The sequence below is a fragment of the Diabrotica virgifera genome, chromosome 4 (assembly GCF_917563875.1).
Source record: "Diabrotica virgifera virgifera chromosome 4, PGI_DIABVI_V3a".
NCBI classification, from domain to species: domain Eukaryota; kingdom Metazoa; phylum Arthropoda; class Insecta; order Coleoptera; family Chrysomelidae; genus Diabrotica; species Diabrotica virgifera.
The window spans coordinates 221,022,348-221,043,616 of record NC_065446.1 but is presented as its reverse complement, the minus strand read 5'-3'; the positions used below and the strand labels follow the sequence as shown (position 1 = coordinate 221,043,616).

The window sequence follows — 21,269 nt, the reverse complement described above, 5'->3', positions numbered from 1 at the left end:
TTTTGAGCCAATGTCGATGATGTTTCCGATTTTTTAATAAGTTTTTCAATCAAAGCGGTTCGTTCGTCTCGTCCCATTTTTAATTCACTCATTAATGAGAAATTTCTGTTTTTAGACATTGACTGTTTTCGGTTAGGAGACTTCTTGTCAGATTGAAATGTCAGAAATTTCTTGGAAATTTCTCTTATGTGGAAGTTATTGACCATTTGTATTGACCAAAATGGTTTCGAAGTAATAGCAAGTGTATATTTCTGGCTCCTGGCGACAGGGACCAGGAGTAATAAATCGTATAATACAATAGTAATAGAAATTAGATGTTCGCTTCCCGTGAAGCATATGGTGTCTTTGAAAGGTTTATAGTATCTTTTGTTAAAGGTAACCTGCTTTTCTCTTTGAATATTTACCCAAAGTCTTGACCTGAAAACAGGTCAATTAACAGAGAACTATGTACATATTTAAGGGCCGGTTGTTCGAACGCTAATCAACAATGATCATTATCAAATAATTAACTACTGTCAATGTCAACTTTGTTTGGGTTGTTAAAAACATAATTAATTACAATTCTGAGACTATGATCAATTAATATAACAATAATTATTAACATAATTAATAATAAATCTCATAATTGTAATTAATTATGTCTTCAGCAACCCAAACAAAGTTGACATTGACAGTTTTGGTGACAGTAATTAAATATTTGATAATGATCATTGTTGATTGGCGTTCGAACAACCGGCCCTAAAAATATGAAAATAGAATATTAATAAATGAAATATTCAATCAAAGCATACTTTAATAGTGATCAGGATCTATATAATATGGCAAGACAAAATTGTGTCACGTGTTGAATAATAACGATACACTTTATTTTGTACCAACGTTGTTTTATTATAATGCATGCCTCAGTTTAATAAATAATAGTAATAATACCAATTAATTTAAATACCAATTAAATACTAATAATATCAATTTAATACAAGTGACTTTTTCCTTTACTTTGTGCAATTTAAAATATATCAAATCATCCAAACTTCTTTTGTTTGAATGAAATTAGTTTACCACCATATTGTACACCGTGAGTTCAGCTGAACGTTTGCGTCCAAATTAAACCCCTGTTGATTCCAGCGCACACCGTCGACGTACACTGCTGTCGGTCTTCAGAGCACGCAACTCAGTAGAACCTAACAATCCTTTAACATACAGAAACCATTCCTTTGATTTGGACTGACGTGCGCGGCGTTCGACTGACTGTGAGTTGTGCGTCGCTCACTATTCTAACAAACCGTGGCTTTAGGCTGGCAAGGTGTTACACTTTCTCGACTCTGCTTTACGGGATAGAAGCATGGACTCTTAACGCATCGACTACTAAAAAGTTGGAACCATTTGAACTGTGGGTGTATAGAAGAATCCTGAAGATATCATGGACCGAGCATACAACAAACAACGAAGTCATGAGAAGAGTCAACAAAAGACTGGAAATATTGGAAACCATCAAGACACGAAAGCTGCAGTACCTGGGGCATGTTATGCGTAATGATAGATACAACATACTTCAGTTGATTATACAGGGGAAAATCCAGGGCAAGAGAAGTGTAGGAAGGAGACGAATTTCGTGGTTGCGTAACTTGAGGGAATGGTACTGATGCACATCAACCGAACTGTTTAGAGCAGCAGCATCTAAGATCAGAATAGCCATGATGATTGCCAACCTCCGTCGCGGAGATGGCACGTGAAGAAGAAGAAGGAGCTGGGATAATTATTATTAATGTTTATTGATGAAAAAAAAATATTTCCACATTTTAGTTTTAAATACAGAATTTCAAATAATCTTTACAAACAAATAAATATCACGCGACAAAATGATTTTTTTTTTGTTTTCGTTTCCATTTTATTCCCTTGAGTTGAGAAATTCCATCAAACACAGCACTATTTCTCTTATATGAAAGAAACATCACTCATGATAGTATTATACAATGGAAATAGAAACCACTTCTAATAGACCTGGATCGCCCGTACCAAAAAAAAAAGATCCCCATCTTTTGAGAAATTCTTTCTCAAAATAAGTTCTTTCCCAGTGCTTGTTTATTCATACATGGTATAAATGGATGGACACTAAAGAGGAAAAAGAATGGAACAATCACATCAGTAGAATGGTTGACACAAAAATCGTTAAAATACCAAGAGACAAATCACTAGTGGTAAAAGTAGTATCGGCCGATTGTGAGAGAGATGTAGTGACAATCTTCCGTATAGACAATATCCCAAAACAACCCAATAAACAAGCAAAATTGTTTAATGATTATACAGGGTGTTAGTAAATAAGCATGAAAAAGTTTAAGGGCTAATTTTACATGAAAAAATAATGCCGGTTAGCTCTATAAACCTATGTCCGCTAATGCTTCGTTTCCAAGATACGGGGTGTTGAAATTTTTATTTCAAACTGCCAATGTATTTATTGCTCTAAGACCGGTTAAGCTATGAAAATGAAATTTGGTGAGTTTTAGGAGGTAGTTATTGCGCATTTTTTGACATACAACTAAGAATTTTGTATTTACCATTGACGCGCCTACGGGTAATAGTCTGAATTTAAAAAAAAATAGTACGCCACTGAGATATTTCGAATTAAAAATTATTTTTAAATTCCACGTCTAATTAATGATAAAAAACCTATCTTGCCTTTTTTTCATATGGTGCACCGTTTTTATGCACAAAAATAAAACATCTTGACGCGTATTTTTCATTTTTTGATACATTAAGAAGAAATATGCAATATAATAATACTAAACTGGAACAATAGCAGAAAATATTACTAATAAGATTTTAACTAGGTGTAGAGCTACAGCAAATGTTAAAAATGACCTCCTCTAGAGCTTACAAAAGAATTTTATATTCATCATTGGCGCGCATACGGGTAATGGTCTGAATTTTTTTAAGAAAAAAAAGGTACGCCACTGAGATATGTCAAATTAAAAATCATTTTTAAATTACTGATTCAATTTACGACAAAAAATCTTTCTTGCCTTTTTTTGATATGCATCGCCGTTTTTATGCAAAAAAATAAATCATCTTAACGTTTACAAATTATTTGAACTAAGTTTCTATGAATATTTATGGAAACTACCTCAAATACTTTATAAGCGTTAAGATGTTTTATTTTTTTGTATAAAAACGGCGCGACGCCTCTTATGAAAAAAAGGCAAGAAATATTTTTTGTCGTAAATTGAACGAGAAATTAAAAAATGACTTTTAGTTTGACATATCTAAGAGGCGCACTATTTTTTTCTTAAAAAAATTCAGAGCAATACCCGTACGCGCGCCAATGATGAATATAAAATTCTTCTGTAACCTGTAAAGAAGATCATTTTAAACATTCCTTGCAGCTTTGCACCTAGTTAAAATCTTATTAGTAATATTTTCTGTTATTGTTCTTGTTTACTATTATTATATTGGATAGTTCTTGATAATGTATTAAGAAATGAAAAATACGCGTCAAGATGTTTTATTTTTCTGTATAAAAACGGTGCACCATATGAAAAAAGGCAAAAAAATTTTATGAAAAATTAAACGTGAAATTTAAAAATAATTTTTAATTTGAAATATCTCAGTGGCGTAAAATTTTTTTCTTTAAAAAAATTCAGATTATTCCAATGATGAATACAAAATTCTTAACTGTACGTCGAAAAATGCACAATAATTACCTCTTAAAACCCACCAAATTTCATTAGCATAGCTCAACCGGTCTTAGAGCAATAAATAAACTGGCAGTTTGAAATAAAAATTTCAACACCTCGTATCTTGTAAACGAAGCATTTGCGGACAGATGTTTATAGAGCAAACTGCCATTATTTTTTATGTAGAATTACCCCTTAAAGTTTTTCATACTTATTTACTAACATCCTGTATAATGTTGCTCTGAAGCTATTTGTGGCATTTTTATAATTAACTATTTAGATGGGAAATAAGCCACAATTAAATTGAAAAAAAAATTATTAACGTTTCGATGCCCAAATCGGGTGTCGTTGTCAAAATAGAAAATACTCAGTAGTATTTTGTATTTTGACAACGACCCCCGATTTGGGCGTCGAAACGTTAATAAATTTTTCAATTTAATTATGGCTTATTTCCCATCTAAATAGTTAATTAGAGGATTATATAAATTACGTAAAGAAAGGATTATAAAAATATGTCTGTGTCTTACCTAGCTCCTTCCATAAAAAGCCCACATACATAAGCACCTTCTCTAGGTCCCGAAGTAAAATCATCCTTTTGTTTCTTAGTTACATCTGTCATAAGACACATCTTGTCCAAAGGCCATTCATTCTTTCGAGCAGTTTGTTGCATAATAGCTGTCAAAAATGATTGTGGGTTGAAAAATCCTCCCAGCCAAACGGTTGCAGGCATCGAGAAATCAGTGGTCCAGCCTAAAAAGATAGTATTAGAATAATATGAAAAAATTTAGTAAAACACTAATCTTAAAAAATAAATGATATTAAACATGGAATAAAAATTCTCTTTGTGATACGAACATCTAAATATTAGTAGCCCAGTAAATGACCGTTTTAGAGTGTAATTTTCAGGGACAACTCCACATTGCATGACAATTTGGATTTAGGTTCTACTTACCCTCTACTTCAAAGTTGAATTTGTGCCGTTGGTTGCTTTTACTTGGGTAGTGACAGTCACCCCACCTCGGGGGTGAAAAAATGCGTGTGTAAAATAAGCCCGGAAATGGATAAACTTGGATAAACTGACTGATTCTAAGCAACTTTATTTGTATAGAATTTTTTATGTAAGTCAATACTTTTCGAGAATTATTTACGATTGAAAATGTTCATTTTTCGACAAGAAAACTATGTTTTCAGACAGTTTTTCGCAAATAACTCAGAAAGTAATTATTTTATCAAAAAAAATATTTTTAGCAAAAGTGTAGCTTATAAAAAAACGAAAAAAACGGTTTATCAGTAAAGTCTATAAACCGAGTAAAAGCAAAGTTGTAGTTCATGAAAAATACGTTCTTATTCGTCTAATTCTAAATCTAATATTTCAACGTGAAATCATCGAACATTAAACAATTTTCGGGAAAAGCTTATTAACATTTTTTAAAGTGTTTAAAAAAGCTTTATTTTTATTTTTTACAAAAGTTCCTAGCATCAAAAATAAACGAATTATGCTGAAAAAATGTTGGCCCCTTTTTCTGGTAAAAAAAAATCGTGAAAATCTTCCTCTATTTAGCACCCTAAATAAAAATAATCGTTACCGCTTTACCATTTACTTTAAATATATGTGTATTGTTTATATGATCTGTAAGTTTGGCCGGTTTGAAGTGCTCATTTAAAAAAAAAATGGTTTTATAGTAAAAAAACTTTGAAACAATTCATTTTTTCAAAATAACTTAAAAAATTTTAGTGATACGAAAAATATCAAATAGTAAAAAAATGTAGGTTTTGCTATTATAAATATGCTAGTTTCATTTTGTTTCTCTGAAAGACAAAAATTGGTTAAGATATCGATACATTTTTGGCAAAGTAATGTAAGCGACATTTTTGGCGAAAATCATGTTTTTTCATTAAACTAACACTATTATTGTTTAGAGGGTACAGCCAAAGTGTAGTAAGCCTCGAATTACTTTAAACATAATATAATATATTATGTACATATTATGTATGTACTAGAGGAAAGGCTGTAAATATGGGCTGGTCTTGTAATATGGGCTAGGTGGGTTTCACAGCTATTCGTTACAGATCTCTACATTTTGACTATTTCAAATGGTATTTGACGAAGTTAAACTATCACCGTAGCGATGGCACCACTGTGGTAGATATTTCCCAGTTTATAATAATTGTTTGTCGGTTGGTGCGAGTGTCAAAACTTTTTCGGGTAAGTTGATAAATTCCAGTATTTAAAAATAAACACGAATTTCAAAAAAAAGTCTGTGTCACGTTGAAGCTCTATTATTAGTCTTTGATATATGCTAATGAGTTTTCTTCAAATTGTCTGCTTTTTGACATAACTTCTTTTGTTGTGCAAAGCAAGCGTGTTTACAATATGGGCTATGCCTCTGTTTTTATTATGGGCTAGTGGCCCATATTTAGAACAATGTAGCAATGTAGGCAAAACGAAGTAGGAAAAGGCAAAGAAAAAAGAAAAGGAAAAGAAATAAAAAAAGGAAAACGTAAGCAGCTTACCAAAGTCACAAAGAACCAAAAAAAGAAATCGGTTTCTAGTAGCGAGGATGAGGAGGAATATGTGCCTGCAGATGATGAAAGCGATTACAATGAGTTTCCTTCCACACAGCCTCCATAAGACGCAGCTGACGTAACGTGTATGTTTTGCGAAGTACTTTTTTCAGAGGATAATCTTGGTGAAATATGGGTCAAGTGCTTCTGTTCCATTTGTGGGCACATAACGAGTGCGCTGGGGCCGAAAAAGAAGAATATGTGTGTGACTTTTGCAAATAGTTTTAGCCTATGAGTTATTTAATGTATTTTTTGTATTTTAGATATTAAAATATATTTGTCACGCATTTATCTCATTTCACACAAATTTAAGACACATTTTTCGGGGTAGCCCATATTTAGGATCATTATTCAAACAGCGCAAAAGTACAATTTTTCATTATTTATACATTTAAAACAGTTGTATATTTTTTAATCAATTTGCACTTTGGGCAGGTTATAAGTAACTAAATGTAGGTATTCTTGCATACCTTTGGAAATAAAATAGAATTTTTATTCTTTTTTTACAAAGAAAAATAAAATGGGTAGCCCATATTTGCATCCTTTCCTCTACACTTTGGCACTGCCTTCTGAACAATAATAGCGTTAGTTTAATGGAAAAACATGATTTTCAAAAATGTCACTTACGTAACTTTGCCAAAAATGTATCGATATTGATGTTCAAAGTTTGCATACACTCGTGATTAGTGACTCGTTCAAGCCCTTTTAACGATAACCCTTTCAAAAATAAGCACTTTAAACCGGTGAAACTGACAGATCATATAAAAAATAGACAAGAAAGGTAAATTGGTTGAAAAGCGGTACGATTCATTTCATTTGGAAAGCTAAACACGGGTAGTTTTCATGATTTTTTTACCAAAAAAAGGGGGTCAACTTTATTTTGAGCGTAACTCGCTTATTTTTAATGTTGGAAAATTTTGCAAACAATTAGAAGTAACAAAAGATGTAAATCTTTGAAACACACTCAGTGATCAAAAGATCTAAGTTATTGGTTTACCGACCAAACGTAAATAAATCAAACAAATGAAATGTGAATGTGTGAATTGTTCGTAAGGGGATTTGTCCACATTCTCTATTTCATTTGTTTGATTTAGTTACGTTTGGTCGGTAAACCAATAACTTAGATCTTTTGATCACTGAGTGTGTTTCAAAGATTTACATCTTTTGTTTCTTTGTTTTTCAAACATATATTTTACTTATAGTAATTAGGGAATTAAAACGTGAGGCTGTCATGGTCAGATTATGCGGCGTAGATATACGCTCCTGCTATGTCTGGGTCTCGAATGTTGTTTTTTGATGGAATGTGTCTAGAGATATTCAACCTCTCATCTTTATTGATAAGCCCAGAGAGGTTGAAGAGGGCGAAACACATTTCTAAGAACAGGTGTTTGGATCTTTGATTCTATTCAAGAAATTTTTCCCAACCTGAAATGGTGGATGTGTGAATTGTTCGTAAGGGGATTTTTCCACATTCTCTATTTCATTTGTTTGATTTAATTAGAAGTAAGCTGTTTTTAAACATTTTAAAAAAGTTTAAAAGGGTTTTTCCCGAAAAGTGCTTCGTTTTTGGTTATTTCACGATGGAATATTCGATTTGGAATTGGACGAATAAAGACGTATTTTTCATGAGCTACAAATTTGCTTTTGCTGGATCTATAGACTTCACGAATACACAACTCTTTTCGTTTTTTTCTAAGCTACATTTTTGCTAAAAATGTTTTTTTCGATAAAATATTTACTTTTTGAGTTATTTACGAAAACCCGTCTGAAAATATAGTTTTTTTTTGTCGAAAAATAAACATTTTCAATCGCAAATAACTCGAAAATTATTCACTTACTTAAAAAACTCCATACAACGAAAGTTCCTTATATCAGTCAATTTATCCATTTCCGGGCTTATTTTGCACAAGCGTTTTTTCACTCCAAGAAGGGGTGACTGTCACCCCCCAAGTCAAATCAACCAACGGCACAAATTCAACTTTGAAGTGGAGGGTAAGTAGAACCTAAATCCAAATTTTCATCCAATTCGGAGTTGCTCCTGAAAACTACACGGTATCGTATTTTCCGTTCTTTTACTGGGCTATACCCAAAGATCTTATACACATAGATTTGGCCAACTCGGAAAAATAGCGTAACGCGGAGCAGTTCGGGTCGGTCGTCTATCTATCTCCCTCTACCGGCGCTTAGCTTTCTCTCTCTAGCATATGATGGCCGCCGCCTGTGTGTCACTGTCGTTCCGTTACTCCCACCTCTTGGTAGATACGCTCACACTCGCACGACAGACAAAGATAGCTAAACCACCGTACTTGATATCGACGTTACACCCCGATGCATTGAGTGGCATACATGCCCCGCTAACTCTAATAAAAAACATGTAATCGTATTTATTTTCCTTCCGTTTAGTCAGAGGCGCTGATGTCGGCATTGTGATTGGTGGAACATGACTTTTGACAAATCGTGCGCTATCTGTGAATCTGTAATCTGTGTTCGCGTTCGTTCGTTCGTTGTCGTTCACTTATTTTATATGGTCGGTTATGATCACGGTTCTTAGACATTACTACGGTTGCCTAAATCAACTAACCAATGAACATTAAGGGTGAGATTACGTCACGAGAGTTTACTGTCATTTGAATCGTAATATGATTTTTTTCGAATCCTGAGAAAACCAAGTATTTTAGAAAAATTTAAACGCAGGATGCAAGATTACATTATTACCGAGGGCAGATAGTCCCTTAGAATAAACAAGCAGATTCTATTGAATGAAATATTTGAAATTAAATATCACACTTCTCTTTTATTTTCAGCCCTGTAACTTATTAAAATAAACATTATAGAAGTTTTCAGGGACTTTCAGCCCTCGGTAATAATATAGTCTTTCATTCTGAGTTTAAATTTTTCAAAAATATTTACTAGTTTTCTCAGGATTCGAAAAAAATGAATACAATTAAAACACATTGAGAATTTTGACATGCGTCAAAATTTTGCATTAACTCAATGTAAAATTCTGAACTGTTGAATTCCTGCTTCCCTAATAATTATTGTACATCAAAAGACATTAGAAACTATTTGTAGAGGATTGAAATCTGTATTTTAAATAACTGTTAAAATTGGTCTACGTAATTAAACATATTCCAAAATTTTGTAAAAATGTAATACATTTTAGTTTTCAGCCTAAACTTAGGCCACACACAATGCAATAATGTTCATATTTTTGAACTGTCAATATTTTTATTTTATCATCTATTGTTTAAAAACAATACAGTTGATATAGTCGGTTCGCTAAACTCAGACGCAACTGGCTAGATATTTTAGTCGATAATTTTTTTGTTTTTTGCCAATTTTGCAAAAATTGGCAAAATTACTAACTATTTAGTGATTATTAACTATTTAGTAATTATTTTTTGCCAATTTTACTAAAATTGGCAAAATTACCGACTAAAATATCTAGAAAATTGCGTCTGAGTTTAGCGAACAGACTATAAGATACCCTCAGTTGCGGAGAAAGGATTAATAATAAAGATTTTTTTTATTCAGTCAATGGTGTGAGCACTGTCAGTTAAATAGTAACGTGTGGCCTTACTTTTACACGCATACCTATTGTGGCAAATGTATCATATTTTTCAAAATTTTGGAATGCATTTAAATCGTAGAACAATTTTAACTTTTGATGTTAATACAGATTTTAATTCTCTACAAGTATTCTCTCATGACTTTTGATGTAAAATAATTAGGGAAGCAGGAATTCAACAATTCAGAATTTTACATTGAGTTTCCTATGGCCCTTTTTACGATTCACCACCCGGTATAAGATAAAATGTGTACTATTTGTCTAATTATTTCATAATAACACAAATAATACACATATATACACAATAACACACATTCAATGATCGAAAATCATTTAAAAATATGAGAATGTAAACTCTTGTGACGTAAAGTCAAAAATATAAGTCTCCCCACCACCGTCGGACAAGACAACCGTAATAAGCACCAGAGCACCATGCATGACATATGTCATCAAAATTATGATGAACGAGAGGGACAAAGCTTTAAGCAAATTTAAAAGGACTAGATTACAGAGACATTTAGATTTTTATAGACAAATGCGTAACTTTACTAATCGGGCTATTGAGAGAGAAAAAAAGGCATACTTTATACATCAATTCAATAATAATTCATCAAAAGAAATGTGGAAGACACTAAAGTTGAATAAATTTCTTCCCGATAAAAATAAAAATATTCCAGAGGATTTAAAAAAGCCTAACGATCTAAATAATTTTTTTATAAAATCTGTTCCTAATAAAAAACCACCCCAACATCTTTTAAATTTTTATAATAATAATAGATTACTCAATGAAAACTTTAAATTTAAGGAAATTAATGACTTGTTTGTTTTTAAGACCATATCAGATATAAAAACGAATGCGAGAGGGTGTGATGGTATAAATATTAAATTAATTAAACTTTGTTGTCCTCATATCGTACCTTACATTACACATATTATAAATTATTGTTTAACAGAGAATGTCTGTCCGGCGATGTGGAAGAGGGCAGTTGTGAGGGTATTGCCGAAGAAACAAAATCCAAAAGAAATGAAAGACTTGCGAGGTATCAGTATTTTACCTACTTTATCCAAAGTATTGGAAAGAGCTATGGAAATTCAAATAAAGGAATATATACAAAAATTTTCTCTTTTACCTGATGTTCAATCTGGATATCGCAAAGGCTTTAGTTGCACAACTGCACTTTTGCATATTGTCGATGACATACTTACGGCTATAGATGACAGAAAATGTACTATATTGATTTTATTAGATTTTAGCAGAGCTTTTGACACTATTAACCATGAATTAATGATAAGCATTTTAAAGTATTTAGGATTTTCCTATGATGCGTTGTTACTTATAATAAGCTATTTGGAAGGGCGACAACAGCATGTTAATATAGAAGGTCAAAATTCAAACTCTTTGAATATTAATTCAGGAGTTCCACAAGGCTCAATATTGGGTCCTTTATTATTTTCTCTATATACTTCTAATCTTCTCTCTAAGCTTCAGTCATGCCAAGCTCATTTATATGCTGATGACACTCAGCTCTACTACAGTTTCCCAATCGAAAATTTAAAAAACGCTAATGATCTGATTAATGCCGATTTAAAAAGATTTGTAGAAGCTGCTTTAAACCATTGCCTATGCATCAATTCCAGTAAATCAAACATATTAATATTTGGGCCAAAAAATCAAAGGGAATTAGTTTTACCATCAATCCAAATCCAAATTCAGGATTCAATTCTTGATGTTGTTGATGTGGCAAAGAATTTGGGTGTATTAATGGATTCAGAGTTAAGATTCGAAAAACATATAAATAAATTGATACAGCGTGCCTACGCTTCAATTAAGATTATATACGGTAATCGACATTTTCTACTATTTAATGTTAAGAAAATTTTGTGTGAATCTCTTGTACTTTCAAATTTTAATTATGCTGACGCTCTTTACGGTCCTAATTTAGCCACTCACTACAAGAATAAAATTCAAAAAGTTCAAAATTCCTGTCTAAGACTCATATTTGGCATTCGCAGAAGACAAAGAGTTTCACATAAAATTAAGGAAATTGAGTGGCTGAATATGGAAAATAGAAGGGTACATCATACAGTCTGTCTTTATCATAAAATAATTCTAACAAAAAAACCGTCTTATCTTCATCGTAAAATCACGTATCGAACGGACATACACAACTTAAATATTAGATATAAAGGTTTGCTGGCAATACCGAAATTTAAAACAGAGATATTTAGAAGGTCTTTTAGGTATCAGGTATGTCATTTGTATAATTCATTACCATCAACAATAAAAGTATTAAACATTGGGCAGTTTAAATCCAAATCTAGAGACTATTTGTTTATTTCTCAATCATAATTTTGGTTCTGGACGAACATAATGCTCTAGCTCGAATAAATTGGTAAATGAAACGAAATTATTGTTGTTTTTATAATGGCACTATATAGATAAGTTTTTTTTTCTTTTTCGGGTTAAGTGGAAGAACATTTTCTGTAAATGGCGACATTTCAGAAAATGAACTTCGCCCTTTATTTCTGAAAATAATATATTATGTTTTATATAAAAATGTACATTTCTATATTGAAGAAATAATAAAGACGATATTATTATTATTATTATTATTATTATAAAGTCTAATAACCGTGGGTTATGATGTGATGTGTTTGGTGTTTGTGTTTAGTTTGTGTTTGTGTCACCATAAAAAGCTGATATTCAGTCGTGTTTTTTGATATTTTTGTTATTTCATAATCGAGTACCTTTTTAAAGGTAAGTTTTTCTGATTGTAGGTACTGTTTATCCAACAGTTTTAAAATACACATTTTATTTCGCGTTTTGTTGTTGGGTCTAATGGCCGATCAGCTGTTGTGTGCAGCCGATAAATTCAACAAGTAAACATATATTTAATCGAAATTAAATACTAATATTTCTATGTAAAATGTCACATTATTGTATAAATAAATAATTAAGAAACAAAAGTTGTTTGTGTTTTACCTTTATTGGCCACTTTAATAAAATAATATTAAATATTGGAAGTACCGTATGGAGGCTATGGTGTACCTAGCGTGGAGGCTAGATAACGCTACCCTTCCTATCCAATCAACAGCAAGAACGTTTAAAATTTCACACCTATCATGTCGAAGCTACAGACCACTTATGTGGAGGCCAGATTTGTAGTATCCTTCCAATTTTCCAGGTGCTGAAATACGTGACATATTTTTTGAAGGGTAAGATCGCATTCTACCAAATCAGACAACACTTTTTTCTATGGTGGCATATGACTAGCCAAGTATATTTTCTTTACATGTCGCTGGCTATACCACGTCTTTCTATATAGGGTGTTTGGTAAAGAATGGGCCATAGCTTAACCACAGATTCCTGAGATAAAATAGGTCGATTTAAGCTAACTTACCTTAGTACAAAAGTTAATAATAACCGAAATACAGGGTGTCAAAGTTAAACTTTTATTTTATTTATTTTTGAATATATCCTGACAGGCATGGGATAAAAACACGAAATTTGGTAAGTGGTTCTGGTATTGTAGAATCTACTTAATTATGTTAAACAAACGTTTCTGGCTACAACCAGAAGCGTACGACAGGGGAACGTGAATGGTTGACCCTACCCAAATTCTACGCCACTGGCAGAATTGCTAATTTAGTGCAATTTTTTGATTCTCCAATACTTTTTATGTAAAAAATATACTCTTCATTCGTAACGATAAAGCCATTAGTATTCCAGATATTTGAAGCTAAAAACGAAGGAGCATAATACATTAATCAAAATAAGTGTGCCCTTTCATTTTTAACTTCAAATATCTCGAAAACTAACGACTTTAGTGTTACGAATAAGGAGTATATTAATTGCATAGAAAGTATTGTAGAATCTAAAAATTATGCTAAAATAGCAGTTTCATCAGTGGCGTAGAATTTGGGAATGGTCAACCATATACCTTCCCTTTGTCATACGCCTCTGGTATTAACCACAAATGATTATTTAACATAATTTAGTAGGGTGAAGAGTACCTACACTTTCTGCCAAGTACTATAAGGATATGTCAAACAGTTTTATAGGACTGGGCACACATATTTCTTAAACTTTTAAATAAGGAATAAATTATTTTTTCTGCAACCGTGTTAAAAATGCAATTTTTAGCACTCCATACGAGCGTTAAAAATGCTACTTTAAGGCACTAGTGCTTTAATAGTATATTGTGCAACAAGTGCAGAAAGGTACTAATTTCTCACGAGTTTGAAAAGTTGCGGTACGAGCGCAAGCGAGTGCCGCAATTCAAACGAGTGAGAAATTACCTTTCTGCACGTGTTTCACACTATACTTTTTCTACAAGCACAGTTTTTCCTAAAAATAAAAATCACAATTTCCAAACGACGATTAATTATAATAGGTACCTATGTGATAAATTTTAAACTGTATTTAATTAATACCTACTAATCAATTTAAATTCCTTATACCTAAATAAATTGCACATAAATCAGTTAAAAAATTAATGCACTGCCTTAATTTGTTTAAATTTAAACAATTATTACACATTATTGACATTATATTTATGCAGTCACGAATTTACACAAAACCTACTTCATTCGACGTCTCTTGCACAGGTTGCTAAATCCTTATTGGTTATTTGATAATTATAAAATGTTTAATAAGAATAAAATTGTAAAATAAAACAGTTGTAACATCCATAATTTAGTTTCTATGCTATAGTTAAATATAATAATTGTCTTATAGGTTATATATTTGTCTAAAGTTTAACCACGGATGTAAACAGAATATAACGTTACTCAGAATGCGGTAGTCCACGGATGTAAACAGAATATAACGTTACTCAGAATGAGGTAGTCAACTGTGCAGAAAAGAACTTTGCGGCACAGAAACGTCACTTTGCGGTACAGAAACGTCACTTTTCTGCACACTAATGTCAAATATCTTATACTGTGAGAAAATATCAAGTTTGCTAACATAAAACCGTGCAGAAAAGTGCACTTTGAATAGTGGTTGTAGAAAAAAAAATTTTAAGGCACTGCAATTCGTATTGACCGTATATGCAATTTTGATGTAATGTCAAAAAAATATAAAATTGGAATGTCAGTCAAGTTCAAGTAAAAATTTTTGTAGATATTGTCCTGTAATTACGTTTGTAGAAAAAATATTGTATGATATGCGTGTTAAAAAGTACATTTTTAAGACACTCTTGTGAATTGCAGAACTCGCTATCGCTCATTCTGCAAACTTTCACATGCGTGCCTTAAACGTGTACTTTTAATACTTATATCATAAATAACTATAAAAAAAAGATTAGTTTAAAATAATTTGACATATCCGTGTGATTCTTGGCAGAAAGTGTACCAGAGGCGTACGACAGGGGAAAGTAAATGGTTGACATTCCCAAATTCCACGCCACTGATGAAACTGCTATTTTAGCATAATTTTTAGATTCTCCAATACTTTATATGCAAATAATATACTCTTCATTCGTAACGATAAAGTCATTAGTTTTCGAGATATTTGAAGTTAAAAATGAAAAGGCACACTTATTTTGATGTATTATTCTCCTGCGTTTTTAGCTTCAAATATCTCGAAAACTAATAGTTTTATCGTTACGAATATAGAGTATGTTTTTATATAGAAAGTATTGGAGAATCAAAAACTTGCACTAAAATAGCATTTCTGCCAGTGGCGTAGAATTTGGGAAGGGTCAACCACTCACGAGCCCCCGTCGTACGCCTCTGGTGGTAGGCAGAAACGTTTGTATAACATAATTTAGTAGATTCTACAATACCAGCATCACTTACCAAATTTTGTGTTGTTGCCTCATGCCTGTCAGGAAATATTCAAAAAGAAATAAAAGAAAAGTTAAACTATGACACCCTGTATTTCGGTTATTATCACCTTTTGTACTAAGTTAAGTTAGTTTAAATCGACCTATTTTAAGCTCAGGAATCTAGGGTTAAGCTATGGCCCATTCTTTACCAAACACGCTGTATATTTCTTGATATGTCTATAAAAACGTTGAATTTTTAAATGTTTACATTTATTTTCGATAATTCGTTAGCTTGTAAAGAAAATGGGCTTGGGCCGGCTATGTTGCCAGATTAACGGATGATAGGTAGACCAGAAATATTCTGGAATGGCAACTAAGACAAGAGGCATACCGAAGTAGAAGACGACCACCAACTATATGGACGGATGATATAAAGCGCAGCACCACAAACTGGATGCAAGAAACTTAAGATATAAATTTTTGAAGATATCCTTCTTTAGCGGCGAATCGATTGAGGGTAAAATTTGATTGATCCCGCGCATGCGCACACCGACAGTATGGTATTAGTTGTTATACGGGCTCTGATTGGGTGTTGAAATTTTGAAATTATCTGTCAATATTTGTTCAATATGGAGGTTATCGGTAAACAAAAATATTGTATAATATTAGTTTTTATTGATGTGTGGACAGAAATAAAATCAAATTTATAATTATAGTGACCTTTTAAATAGTTTTGAAAAGCCGCAGGTACGTAAATCTAAATGTTTCAGTTGGAAATACTTAATAGTTTCAATACCTATCTATTTGGAAAATGTAAACAAAATATTGTAGTTACCTATTAGTAGGCAATTCTTTAATTTACATAATCTGATTACGAACAAACTTTCTACAAATCTTCATCTCATATATCGTTTTCTTACTCTATATTTTGTTGTATTTTATTTTGACAAAAATCAAACTAATAATTTTATTAAATTCATATAAATTTATGGTGTAAACGTTTAGTTTGTGTATATTCCCACATGACGTATACGAGAGTTTGGTGCAGTTTGAAATGGCGTCAACTTTCGTACGGCGCGGTAGACGTGAAGTGGGTTCAAGCCCCAAGCAAGTTATTATTTTTTTATTTTTTTTTATAGATTTTATGATTGTAAGTATATTATTCTATAATTTTTGAAGATATTCTTCTTTTTTGAAAGTGGTAGATAAGAAAGTTAGTTTGATTTTTAAATAAAATAAGTACAAATAACCTTTTAAGTATATTAGGTCTGGATCCCGCGTATGAAAAAAAAGTTGATTAATAGCAAGCTGAAAATTTGTTAATAGGTTAAGGGTGTCTAGTCGGAGAAACTTTGATATATGGGAACACTGAAACAAGGGCAGTTTTAATTATGGAACAGGTTAAAAATTTGGAACGGTCAGACCACGAAAACGGCACATTTATTTTGTCCGACAGAATAGACTTAAACTCTCCGAACAGAGATTAAACTCTCATGCAAAAATCAGACTGCTATTTATCACCTGTCATAATTCCTGTCATTTGAAATATTCTACATGTTCCACTCATTAAAACGCCCATTTGGTGAAAAATAGCAGTCTGATTTTTGCATGAGAGTTTAATCTCTGTTCGGAGAGTTTAAGTCTATTCTGTCGGACAAAATAAATGTGCCGTTTTCGTGGTCTGACCGTTCCAAATTTTTAACCTGTTCCACAATTAAAACTGCCCCTGTTCCAGTGTTCCCATATATCAAAGTTTATCAGACTAGACACCCTTAAGCTATTAACAAATTTTCAGCTTGCCATTAATCAACTTTTTTTTCATACGCGGGATCCAGACCTATATTTACTTCGTTTAAATTACCTATTATATAATAGAAGAATATATTCTTACGTGCGTACAAAGTACACACACATTCTTTTTTTAGGTGTAAAATTTTACGGGAGGCCTACGTTCACTAATGGACAAATATAGGCTAATTAGTGATGAGACGTCACGACTAAAAACATTCACGACTGACTAGAATATGTTAGTCAATTTAGAACGTGCCACAAGGAAATAGCTTTAGAAACATACTTTAGTGTACCTATATAGAAACATTAAAGTGACATTTATATCTGAACGGAGGGGTTTCTAAACTTGCATCAATTGGTTTTGTAGAAGTAACGACTGGAGATATACGAGTAGTATTATTTATTTTTTTCAATAAATTTTCATACTTACCTTCTAGTTCCTTGAGTCGAAGAGTTAAATCTCCCACCCATTGACCTAAAGGTAATAGGCTTGGATACGCTTTAACAGACCAAGATTCGGGTACTTGATCCATAAACAAAGATTGATCTAACTCTTCCATATCGGATGTGATAGTTAATTCTCCCTTAAGACCTGCCAAAGAAATAAAATGTGTATTATTTTTGATTATACAGGGTGTCCCGAAAAAATTGGTCATAAATTATACTACAGATTCTGGGGTAAAAAATAGGTTAATTGACCTCACTTACCTATACAGGGTGATTAATTAGTGGGGTAAAGCTGAATAGATCCGCTATAGTAATAGATTTGAATTGAAACAGACTGTATGTCTTGTACACACTTCTAAATAGGTCAAACCGGCAAACAGGTGTATGTTCTTAAAGAAATTGAAAGTGTGTAAAAAATTTTTAATAATCAGCTAAGTACTTTCAACACATAACGTGCCATCATTAGAGCTTCGTCCTATTATAAATCCTTCATAGAAGAGCAATTATTAAAAATCACATGAAAAATCATGGATACTGGGCAAAAGCCACAGATATCGGGTATAAAACCCTTAAAATTAAAAGTTTTTCACATCTAAATTCTCTTTTAGTTTTAAAATTACAACATGGCTGCGTCAAACCATTGTGAGTTCACGTGAACAGCTGAGGACTGTCATTCATTAAAATGATAAAGAAGGAAAACTTTTAATTTTAAGGGTTTCCAGTATCCATGATTTTTCATGTAATTTTTAACAATTGCTTTTCTATGAAGGATTTATAATAAGACGAAGCTCTGATGATGGCACGTTATGTGTTGAAAGTACTTAGCTGATTATTAAAAATTTTTTTACACACTTTCAATTTCTTTGAGAACATACACCTGTTTGCCGGTTTGACCTATAGTAATAGATGGCAATAAAAGTTAATAACAAAAAGTGTAGCCAACTTTGAGCTTCACATTACAAAAATATCAAGGTTTGTTATGTTATACAGGGTATTTACAAAGTTATAACCAATTTTATATGAAAATCGTAACAAGTTCAACTTCCTGTATAAATAAAAATAATCAAAACAGCAATGGTTTATTAATGCCATATTTTTTATTTATTGTCAAAATTTTCAAGAGTTATTGAAGTTGCTAATTTTCTTTATATCAAATACAGGGTGAGTCAAAACGCAAGTACATTATTTTCTCAGTAATTTTAAATAAAACACCCTGTATTTTATATCATTATTGAAAAGTAACATTACCGTTAACTAGTTTTGATGGGAATTAAGCCACAATTTTACTAAAAAAAATGATTTTATTACCGTTTCGACTATTATTTATTAATACTCGTTGTATTTTGACAACGACACCCAATTTGGGCGTCGCAACGTTAATAAAATCATTTTTTTACTAAACTTTTGGCTTATTTCACTTCATAACTAGTTAATTACAAAAATGCCAACAGAAAATAGCTTCAGAACAACAATTAAAATTACAGTACTCTAATATTTATATAACATTCCCTATGTCCAAATTTATTAGTTTTCGAGATATTTTCATTTTTCAGAGCAAACTATTTTAGGTGTCTAAATTTATCTAAGATTACTGATTATCATTCCGGTAATCAAAGTAACAATGTAGCAAATAAAGAATTAAAAATAATTTATTAATAATACATTTTACAAAAAAAAAAACACCACCACAACATGCAACATTTTTGAAACAATTAAAAACTGCTTTTTTATGTAAATGTAACAAATAAAGAAAGAAAATTAGTAATAAATTTTACAAAAAAAAACACAAACACAAAACACAACATTTTTTGAAGACAATTAAATACTACTTTTGTATGTAAATGTAACAAATAAAAAACGAAAAATAATTTATCAGTAATACATTTTGCAAAAAAACATGTTTGAAAAAATTAGAAGCTACTTTTAATAAAATCATTTTAATATTTAATTACACAAGGTGTTCAAAATTACTTTATGCACGCCTAAAAGCGATCATTGAATGAGCTACTTACTCTAACAAGCATTTGTAAATTAACACATCGAAATACACTTTGTATTCTATTTTTCATCTCATCATAAATTACACGGTGATATAAAATACAGGGTGTTCCATTTAAAACTACTGAGAAAATAATGTACTTGCGTTTTGACTCACCCTGTATAGGATAAAAAAAAATTAGCAATATCAATCCTTCCTAAAAATTTTGACAATACGTAAAAAATACGGCATTAATAAACCATTGCTGTTTTGCTTATTTTTATTTATACATGGAGTTGAACTTGTTACGATTTTCATATAAAATTGGTTATAACTTTGTAAATTCCCTGTATAACATAACAAAGCTTTATATTTTTGTGATGGAGAAGTTAACAGAATTTTGAATTTAAAATAAAATATAGGGTGTCCCATTTAAAAAAACATAAGTTTGGTCTGCCACTGTGTTATCGAACACCCTGTAACATTCTAACTAATTTTGTAATGTTAAGGTCAAAGGTGGCTAAAATTTTTGGTTCAGAACAAAAAAAAGTATAGAGAGATTGGTAGTTGAAAGCAAATTAGATAATAACAAAATCCGAGAAACATCGCCACTCATATGGTAAAACCAAATAAAGAGCACCATCGGTTACTCTCTGTCTGACGTAGTACATTATGTCGAGGAGAGCAAAGAATAGATAGCAACCATATTACGTCGAATACGAATACCATAACGCCACCACATCCTTACGAAGGATAAAGGATGGAGTAGGATATATCAAGGCGATAAATAAAAGACAAACCAATTTGCGATTGGTTTAGTAAATTCTGGTACTGAATTATACAATAGTCCCTCTATATTGGAACTATCTGGAAAACTTTTTTATTTTACGAAAAAATTATTTTTTGTAAAATGTTCTGCATGTTCGAAAATCTAAAATAAAGTCAGCAGATATTAAATTTTCTTAGTCGTATACGAGGTATGTAAAAAATATGAAATTCGTTTAAGAGTAAAGTACTTTTCTTTTTCACAATATCGAAAATTGTTGATAAGAAAAGTTGTTTAGACTAAAAATATTATAATATGCAATTATATTGTTCTAATTGAAAAAAAAAATTGATATTTTTTCTCAAATTATCGATATCCAACATCAGTTTTATTTATGATAACTCCGTTATTATTAATTTTACGAAAAAAGTTATTTTTTATAAAAAGTTTTGCATGGTCTAAAAACTAAGATACAATTATAATATATCAATTTTTTAAAGAAATATTTCATATTTCAAATTTTTATCAAACTTTATATAAAGAAATACCTTTTTTTGTAAAGTTAATAATAACGGAGTTATCATAAATAAAATAATATTGGGGATCCATAATTTGATAAAAAATTTCAATTTTTTTTTTCAAATAAAAGAATGTAATATTATAACATAATTTGTAATTTCAAACAACTTTTTTATGAAGAGTTTTCGATGTT

The 21,269-nt window shown here is 31.3% G+C and overlaps 1 protein-coding gene across 1 annotated transcript in view; it reads right to left on the bottom strand.

Annotated features, from left to right (window-relative positions):
- LOC114326404 (dynein beta chain, ciliary-like) overlaps positions 1–21,269 on the bottom strand; it is a 328,677-nt gene that overhangs the window by 34,089 nt on the left and 273,319 nt on the right. The window contains exons 22-23 of the mRNA XM_028274767.2: positions 17,797–17,958; positions 4,199–4,421 (exon numbers count right to left, since the gene is read on the bottom strand). Coding sequence (XP_028130568.2) covers positions 4,199–4,421; positions 17,797–17,958 — 385 coding nt within the window. The remainder of the gene's footprint in view (positions 1–4,198; positions 4,422–17,796; positions 17,959–21,269) is intronic.